The sequence below is a fragment of the Notothenia coriiceps genome, unplaced genomic scaffold (assembly GCF_000735185.1).
Source record: "Notothenia coriiceps isolate Sejong01 unplaced genomic scaffold, NC01 NC01_scaffold00012158, whole genome shotgun sequence".
NCBI classification, from domain to species: domain Eukaryota; kingdom Metazoa; phylum Chordata; class Actinopteri; order Perciformes; family Nototheniidae; genus Notothenia; species Notothenia coriiceps.
The window spans coordinates 32,919-43,250 of NW_011344859.1; the positions used below are offsets into that span (position 1 = coordinate 32,919).

Genomic DNA, 10,332 nt, shown 5'->3' on the forward strand with positions numbered 1-10,332 from the left:
ACTTAAGAACTGTACTTCTTGCAGTAATTCCACTTAGTTACTTGAACTACTACACTACTGCTATTAAAATATAATAGTCCGTTCTTGTCAAGATCCTACAAGGAACTACAGAGAAATATGTGTTATATAATTCCCAGAGCAAACTAAATATTATATATCAAGTCACTACAAAAAAATCATTGACCAAGCCATGTTAAAGCTTTCAACATTCTACATTTTTTAAAACATATCCCTTGTATGTCCATTCATTTCCGGCAGGTTAGATCACTGCAATGCTCTCTTCTCAGGCCCCTATCCAGATTAAAAAGAGAATGATCCGCTCTGCCCTTGACTGAACCCTTAAGCCTATCTTGTATTTATGTTTTGTATTTATTGTAAAATGCTTTTTATCCTTTTAATTAGTATTTCAATTTGTCATGGTTGTGCAATATCTTAAGACTTAAGGTATTAATAAGGCACATGTCTATATATCTATGTATAAGATATTTCCATTTGATATGAAAGGACATTGTCCTCTACTTAAAGAAATGCTCAAGTGGGTATTTAAAGGATGATTTACAAAGTAAGATTAATATTGGATTAAAACACCAATAATGACAATCTACCACAAACAATAAAGAGATTTTTCACTCTCGCTATCGCACAAGATCTCATGTCAGCTGAATTTAAGTTATTTCTAAAGGTGGGACATCCGACCTGTCGTAGTTTTTACCCTCCCTTCACTGCATCCTTTCAAACATAAGACCCCACTACATTTTTAAACATTCAGTCTAGGGTTGCATTCTACACTGGTATCATCACAGTAAATCTGTAAATGCTACGCACAGCACAACGCAGAAATGTATAAGCAGTGAGTAATGAATGAGCAAAGGCTTTGTCACATCACATGTTGTTTCAACTCATCATACAAACCTCAGAGCAACATTCAAAATGCTGTAGCCTACAAACAAATCAATCAGAAATAAGCGTACAAAAATTCAAAACCCTTTTTTCCAAAAATAATAACAAATTCAAATAGATGATTCTTTTATTATACATGTATCTTCCACCGATTCCGTTCACATTGTCCTTGGGAGAAAAAAGGTATTTACCTCAAATAAAACACGTATCTAAAAAACACCCGATACCTAAAATGTTACAAGATCCGCTGACGTTTCTATCCGTACAGTATCGTCCTGCGGGCTCTGGTCAGCAGTTTCTGTGTCCTCATGATCACCTAAAACAAAACAAGGGACATTGGTACTTAACTAAAGATTTGTACTATGTACTAACAAACCATCAAATCAATGTTAGGAGCCATGATGAGGTCATACTGGATGGGATTCGATGTATCTGGACGAGCGTTGTTCTGAGTCCGTTGGTTATCGGAGGCAGCCGGGGAACAGCGTCCTGAAAGATCTGCTCATCATCCGACTCCACCAGACTCAGCACGTCTCCTTGGTCCTCCTCAATGCGCCTAAAGATTGGGAATATTATGATTTTATGATTGGCAGAGCGTTATATTTGACTAAAAGCTTTTAAGAGTGTCATTTTTCTTTAGCATTCAAAGCTTTAATTGAGGTTTTTGAGCTTTGAATGTCTGTCTTCATATTTTATGGCATCACCCTATGAAAACCAATTCCTTGATTACAACAAAGTGATTCCTATGATGAAATTAATAAGCATTGGTTATTAAATTAACTATCTTCATTAATTGAGCCTTTTAGCTTTGTAGAATTGCTGCTAGAGTGCGAAAGCTAGTGCAAACTGTATTTGAACGCCTACCAAATATGGATTAAAGCAGAATATTCCGTTGGAAAGAAAACATGTTTTGATTCGTGAAATCTATCTTTTTCTCAATACATTTTGAGTTTTGGACCATGCAATGCTGTAAGTTATTGGAAATCTGTTGGAATCACACTGAACAACCCGAAGCAGCTACAATTGGAATATTATCCTACAAATAGTATAATTATACTAGTGTAATCTTTATCTGCAACTGTGCAAATATATTAACACTGGAGCAACAGTTTGAAAGTAGGAGCCTGTTTCTTTAGTCGACGTGCACTTTACACCAATGCACATGATGCACAGTAACACCGTTTGAAAGTAGTCAGCAAATTCGCCAGGACAAATAGTGCTAGCTGGCAAAACATGGTTGTAAACAAATACGGTTTCAAATTCCAGAAATCTGCTGTACAAATGTTTTATGATGAAGGAAATTGAGAACACTAAATGTAAACAACATGAGGTTTGTTTGTTTGCCAAAATAACTTCACAGTGTACCTGCTGGGCTGAGCACACAGATACTATAATAGTGCAATCAATCTTTTCAACTAGTGCAAAAAAATCCAAGCACAGTACTGCAAGCATATTCCGCAAAATGTTCATATACATCTTCATACTCTATGGGCCTTTCTCTAATTTCCCTGATCGACTCCTCGGTCCTACTGTAGTGACCCGGAAATGGATTTCAGTGTGCCATGTTGAAGGACATCTCATTTCTCTAAATGCACTTCGAGGACCGAGCATCGAGGAGGTTCTCTGGAGGAGCTATAATCGAGGATACACTGATGGGTCCTCCACGGATTCTCTGCGGATGTATTTCCGGCAATAGTGATGTTTAAAAGACTCTTGACGCACGGCCGGACTTATCTCAGCCAATGACAGCTCTGCATGCGTCCCCTGGATATTATTCTATTAACTGCTTGAATCGTGACGTGATGTTTACAGAGAGAACAGCTGTGAGGTCCATGCAGAAAGCAGAGCAGTGTGTATAATATATATATCACTCAGTATAATAGGCCTACATTACACTCTGTATTTGTATGCTGGAGTTTAGTAGATATCTACAAACACAGAGTTGATATTTTTCTAAAACCATTTAGTGCTTCACATAATAAAATACACAACGGCTGTATCCTGATATATTATATGCTTTAGGAGCTGTAGGTGTGGTACAGTGTGTAGGGTATTGTGTGTGTGCGCGTGTGTGTGCGTGTGCGTGTGCGTGTGCGTGTGTGTGTGTGTGTGTGTGTGTGGATGCGGCAGACAGACAGGTCTCAGTTGGTTTGGTGTCCTATGCTAATTTTAATACTTGTACAACTTTTGGCCCGTAATTTCATTTCCTCATTGTAGCGATTCTATTATGAGAGTGCTCTCATACTTGTTTGATTCTGAAATTGTATATATTTATATAAATAATATATGTGTGTGTGTCCACATCTGTAGCCTGTTCTTGTCTCATTATACCGCACTGTGAATGAATTAAAAGTAAATATAAGTCATCATGAACACAGTTCTGTCCATCAGACAGAGGGCTGCTGTGCCTCCTGTCATCATTAATGGACGTCTCTTTAAAATGACCGCTCAGAGGAGAGGAGTTCTCATTTCTCTAACCGCCTGCTGCTTCCCCTCCTCTCTCCTCGGTTCCCCTTCTCGATTCCTCCTCCCGCATCTCCTGTGGGCGGGACTAAGTCACGAGGATAGGAGTCGAGGAGGGGAGTCGAGTCGAGGAGGGGAATTAGAGAAATGAGAAAGGCCCCATGCCTTGAAGCTGCATTGCATTCTGGTCTATTGATGCCATGATAGGTGCAGGAATTGGTGTCTTTACTTTTTGGATGAATGTACACCCGTAGGATAACACGGGTGCCAAATAGTGAGACAAGAGATCAGGCTATTTGATACAGAGATTTCATTTTAACTGCTCAAACTGAATGTATACATTTTAGCTTCAATGGTTGTATTCAATGTGATTTTTTGTGTTAATATATATTCACAAGACATGACCTCTACAGTATGGTTATGCAGTTATTTACAGTAATACAAAAATAAGCTCCTACTAAACTACTTAACAAGGCAAATACTGAATTGCAGTGCATAATCCATTATGTAATTGCTGTTTTTAATCCCTTTCATTTAATGAATTGACTTAAATAAGCATGCGTATTAGATAGGTGATATACTCACCCAAAGCCATCTCCTGAAACAAAAACATGAAGAGAAATTGTGAAATTAGTACAAGCAGATTGTTATGTGTGCTCTCATTCAAAACATACGAGATGCAGTATGTAAGATTTTTTTAACACGGGTGCAAAGACTAATTATGCCATGGGTTAAGTCGGGTATTTGTTACATGCATTTGTAACTTCTTATGTCGCAAATATAAGCAAAAGTTACCAAGGCAAATGCGGTGTCGGCTGGAGTAAATTGTTTTAGCCACGATGGCGGCTATTCCCACGATCAGCGCAGCGATGAAGAAGCCGATGACACCTCCTGTGTATGCAGAGGAGTCTGTGGAGGAAAACACAAGGTAAAAGGTGAGGGTTATGGAGCAGAAAGAGGGAGGAGCAGCAGTTCGATCAGCATTCCAGAGGTGGAGTCGACACCTGCAGAGACTGTGTTGTAGTAAAAACTGTATGTATCATGTGTAACTTGTCATACCCTCTGCCGCTACAGCTTTGATATGTTTACATATTCTAAATCCATTTACAAAGGAAAGCAAACTGTTGTCTCCAAACTCACTCTTCACAGTGAGGTAGACCTCCAGCTCGCGCACGGCGAGGGGGTTCTCGCTGCGGCAGAAGTACACGCCTTCGTCGTCCTTGCTGATGTTGTGTATGGTCAGCTTCAGGACGGCGCCTTCCTCCGTCAGGACATACTTGGATCCGGGGACGATGTCCTCCTGCTGGAGCCCCTTCCTCCAGGTGGTGTTTGCAGGGGGGATGGAGACGTCCTCAGTGCAGGTTAGAGTAATGCTGGACCCCTCGAGAGCCGTGGCCATCGGCTCGCCTTTGGGGTACGGATATTCTGAGAGAGAAGGTCAAACATTAAAGGTCTCCTATTATACATGTTTAGGCATATATTATAGGTCTCAGATATATACAAATATATAAAGAAACATGTCTATGAAGTGTTTTGCAAAACAGATCACCCATTCTAGCCATGCCTCATATGCCTCTATTTCAGCCCTGTTAGAGAAGTAGGCCTACTGATTGTGGGTCCATAGGTTTAAAAAAAAAAAAAAAGAATTGAAAAAAGAAAAAAAAAGAGGGGGGTGGAACTTCTGCAGGATAATTCTACCGCCAGATACTCAGCTAAATGCTGCCGTGATGAAACGCCATATCATGTTCAAAAACATGTCAAGGATTATTTCTGAAACAGAATGGAGCTCAAATGCTTTTTCTCTTGCGGGTTTACCACAAGGTGAGTACCTTTTTTATTGCCTGATTTTTTTACACATACTCTCTCCAGTATAGGTTAGCTCTGAGTGTTAGCGATGCTTGCTAATGTAAACAAAGACCATATTACTTCCAAAACACGTTGCACATTGTTTCTGATAGCGACGTTTCTGATAGGGCCGACAGTGTTTCTGGATCAGCTCCGTTGTACCCCCGTTTTTAGAGATTTGGGTATGCAGGAAAAGAGAGAGGGCTTTGTTTTCTGACACTTTGTGAGTTCACTTACACACCAAGGACACATATTTATGTATAAAAGACATACAAAAGTGCATTTTTTATGATAGTAGAACTTAGTACGATAAGTTCAATTTGTTTTCTAGTTGACCCATGTGGGAATCGAACCCTTAATCTTAATCGACAAGTAAACCACTCATCTTCAAAGCTTTTATAAACATAAAAGAATGCAGACAAGCTGATGCAAACTAATAAACTGTCACATGCTTTTGCGTCATATCATTGTTTGCGCAATCCTGTCCTGTGATGATAACCCTTACACTGCAGTGACTAACTAACTCAGGGTTGCCAACTCTCACGCATCTGGCGTGTGACACACGCTTTCACTCTCAATCTCAATCTCACGCTCCCCAAACTATTCTCACGCCAAAAACAAGATGAACCGGCGATCGTTTTTGGTTGGTTATTTACAATGTTGAGTTGACAGCTGCTCAAGCTGTCGATCCGCTCCTTCCCCGCCCCCACCACTCTTAACATCGTTAACAGACAGCAGAGCAGTGGGAGCCGGTTGGTCAATCCCCGACCCGTATTGCGCATGCGCTGATCTAAGATCCAGTAGAAATGATAAAAAAGTAAAAGTCTGCTGCTTATTTTTCTACTAGGCCAAAATAGAGTCAAAGAGTATAATGAGAGTGAGAGTGTCTTAATTAATATATTTGGCAGTTTGGAGTAGATTTGTTTGTGTGTGTGTGTTTCATGTATAGGCCTCTCACAATAATTAATTTTGTTGGATACATTTTCCCGGAAATTATTGCGATAGACGATAATATTGTCGGCACCGTTGTATGACCATTTTAGACTACTGACATAATGATAATATATAATAATAATTCAAGTACATCCTTTCAAACTGCTAGTCACATCCTCATGTAAATGGACATTTATCGAGTTCATTTTTATTTATCGTACGATAAGTCAATTAATTGCTTATCGCGACAGGCACACAATAAAACAGTGGAAACAAACATGTGTTTGACTTTCATTATAGAATGAAACTTTGTGCCCTTTATAGTCTGTGTCCAATATTCTGTATTTGTATATATTGTATATATATATATCCTATATATACGCTAAGGTCCCGCTGCTGACATGATAGCAGTCATTTAGTGCGCATATGTGTAATTAAACCCATGATATCAAAATCTCACTCCAGCCAGGTACCCAAAGTTGGCAACCCTGAACTAACTGTCTATATCCTGGATGCAGGGCTGTGTCCATCGAGGTGTGGTTGTAACCGCAGCAGGGCTTAAAATCTAAATAAACTAATTATGAGAAGGTTTTTCTAAAACCTATATCTTGATGTTACAATAAAGTTTACCCAGCGAGCAGTGCACAGGGCTAAAGAGTTGAAGAGCCTGTGTACTCTGTTAAAGAAAGAGCTGGGAGGAAGCACATTTGATCAGTAACTAGAGTACATTTCCTCTTACTTTAACAAAATATATTCTCCCAATTGCCTCTTGTGGTAATGTCTAGCCGTGCAGATCATTTTGTTTTAATTTGCCTACACACCACACAATTTTACAGGTGCTTTTGCTTTGTTAGAAATCATGCATGATATCAGTAGTTTACAACATTAGGATTTGTATTAAATTATCAGCTTTGAAATGATTGTGTAACTGATTTTCTGCCTCCATACATTTTTGTAGATTATCTACAGGGGTCAGGCCTTTTAAAATCTATGAATGCTGAAATCTATTGACCTCAATTGCACTGGGGTGGAGGTGTATTTCAAAGCTTTAGCAGATGAACCTAAGTATGTATCTATAAACAACAATGTTATAAACTCTGGGTAAATACCGTAGAAAGTGGCCTTGTTACTGTGAGTAGTCTATAAACATCTCTCCATATAGTTATTATGCAGTAAACTCTTTATTTAAAGCTGCTAACATGTTTGAAATGATGTTCTCCTTAGTGTTGCTGGTGTGGAAGCAAAAACATGTCTCCCAATAAACCTGAAGAACTAAAACCCTAACTACCTGCATGGCTATTTTTGCTAATTACCTTTTTTCTGGAATGTGGATGAAGAACTGGCCCTTTAAAGTAAATTAAGGTCAATGCTAAGAATACACTGTCTACAATCCCACTGAACAGTGTCAGTGTGGCTCTAAAGTGGAAAGCACATGAAAGATATAGCAGGGTTGTAAAGAGGCTCATTTCACCAGCACATGCTTACTGAGGTTGAAGGAGCACGACTTCTGTTTCCCCGCAGCGATCGCCGGGTGGTGGGCCGCGCACCGCAGCGTCTGCCCGTCCTCCAGCATGGAGCGGTTCAGCACCACAGACAGGCTCTCCGTCACTTCCGATTTATAAACGTGTCCTTTCCAGCCGGCCGCCTGGTCCCCCTGGTCCTCCCCCCAGAGCAGCTTCGGGGCGGGGTACGCTCCGAACCAGGTGCAGTTGAAGAGGACGTGGGAGGGGTCCTGTGCCAGCACCCACACACACTCAGGGTGTCGGTCCGGGACATCTGGGCAGGGCAAACATATCAGTCAGGAAATGGACAAAAGCTACAGAATGGTTTATACTAAGGATGCTTGATAATGTAATGATCAACATCAGGGCTGCTTTTTCTATACAGTATGTGCATCCATTACACTTTACATATTTTACACAATATTACAATTTTTATATAGATGGGGTTTCAAAAACTTGTAGCAAAACCCACTCAGGTATTTTCATTTATTTTTCCCATGTTTATCATGTCATTTGTTGTGTTTTTTTCATAGGGGGAGGAAAAGGGAAAAACGTATATACTTATATTTAGTTAATATGTGGTTTATTACTGTGATTTCCACCTGTTTCTATTTCATTAATAAGAATATTTCATAGTAGAGGTAGACCATTTATTTTTCAAAATAAATTCTATTTTATTTTTGACATTTCTTCCTTTTTTCTATACTTTCCCTGGAAATAACTATGTCATTTGGTAATAATGCTGAGACAATTGTGAGTTAAATCCGAGTTCAATAATAATTTTAAGTAAATATTGATTTATTAAGCATTTATAATATTGAAACTATAGTCTCCATTTGCAGGATGTTGTACTAATTTGTTATTTGTAAAGAGACTTTTGCATGTTTCACTGAATTGCTAAGCACTGACTGAAATGTTTATTATAAATGTGTATATCAGTCATTTTCTAGAAAATTAGAAGAACCTATTGTACCTTCAAAATAAAGTATTACCCAATCTATCTAATGTGTAACCATAAGGATGTGCCTCGGCTACAAGCAAATCATAAATGTGTTGTCGTTGTTATTCTTCTACAGACAGGTTGATACATCAAAGTGAAAAACGCAGCTTGCCCTCCTGTAGAAAAGTCAAGCATCGGTGAGTAATTCTAGGAAGTCAGAAAAATCACAGGAAAATGCTGTGTTTGCTGTGTTTGCTGTGTGAGAGTTCAGGAAGTGAATTCAATGTTTCATTGTCTTAGCTTCTAGCTCTGCATATAACAACAGGTAACTCGAACCATCATGCTGTCAGTCTGGCAACATTTGAAAGTGCCTAGACTTTTTCTTGACTTTCACATGATCGCAGTCCATATCGGATGTTTTTTTCCTCACCTTATTTAACCTCTTTTAATCTCTCCAGAAGAAGTACAGTAAACCAGGCTAAAGTCTCATATGGGCGCCAGTACTAAAACATTTGAAATACAATGCTATATGATATAGAATATGTATAACAATAGTTATTACTATATATTAATGGCATAATCAAATTAAGGCTTATTCTTTCTATTTTGAAGTTCCCCTTAAAAGCATCCCAGTAAACACGAGAGCTGTAGTCAGAGAAGAGTATTCTGGGTATTCTGCTCGAGGTACTTACAGTATACCAGCAGCTCTGTGCTCTTATTGGCTGCCTGAAGAGATACAGTGTTGTTGGCCTTGCAGCTGTAGACTCCCTGAGCGCTGGGCTGGACGTTTTGGATCCTGAAGTCTAGCCAGGGTCCGGGGGCGGAGGCCAGCGACTGGTTGCTGGACCCCGCTCCTCTGAAGGCCCAGGTCAGCTGCTGGGAGGGGTAGGAGGAGCCGGAGCAGTTAAAGGAGACTGTCGAACCCCGATTGACGATGAGGGTCCCGTTGGACAGGGCGGTGGCTGGACCAATCGACAAAGACACGTTTTCTGGACCATCTGAAAGAAGTAAAAGCAGCGCATTGTTCTTATGAATACATTTCAGGGCTTTGTGGACTTAATCCATGACAAACTGGAGTTGAGACCAGGGGGCGGAGTCACAGTCTTACACGCTTCTCTGCACTCTCTCCTGGGCAGTCATTCATAGGAATCCCGAACCCAATAAAATACCCAATATTAATGGTGTGTGTGTCTGCCCAAGGACAATTTAAAGTAAAACCTAATAGGTGTCATACATAATAACCTAATAAAAGTAAATGTAACAACTACTACAGTGCAACAAAACAGGAAGATTAAATGTGGACTCTTAAACATAAGATCTCTAGCATCTAAAGCAATATTGGTAAATGATTTAATATCAGATTATAATATTGATATATGCTGTCTCACTGAAACTTGGTTGAGACATGAAGAATATGTCAGCATAAATGAGGCCACTCCACCCAGCCATATCAATATTCATATTCCTCGAGGCACAGGCCGAGGAGGTGGAGTTGCAGCAATCTTTGACTCAAGTTTATTTATCAATACTAAACCAAAATTAAATATACCTCCTTTGAAAGCCTTGTTTTTAGTCTTACGCATCCGACCTGGAAAACTTTGCAGCCAACCTTATTTGTTACTGTGTACCGTGCACCAGGTCCTTAGTTTTTATCAAATTTGGTACTTAAAACAGATAAAGTAATTATCGTAGGTGACTTTAATATTCATGTTGACGACGATTAAAATAGCCTTACAGTTGCATTTAACT

General features: G+C 39.5%; 1 protein-coding gene across 1 annotated transcript; it reads right to left on the reverse strand.

The window, feature by feature from the left end:
* Positions 1–1,009: 1,009 nt before the first annotated feature.
* Positions 1,010–9,638, reverse strand: vsig10 (V-set and immunoglobulin domain containing 10; the record flags this gene model as incomplete). The annotated part of the gene is made up of 7 exons (XM_010773205.1): positions 1,010–1,216; positions 1,314–1,456; positions 3,949–3,961; positions 4,159–4,272; positions 4,504–4,788; positions 7,627–7,917; positions 9,276–9,638. Coding segments are annotated over 7 exons (1,298 nt in total), but the record flags the coding sequence as incomplete, so codon positions are not given.
* Between the last annotated feature and the right edge of the window lie 694 nt (positions 9,639–10,332).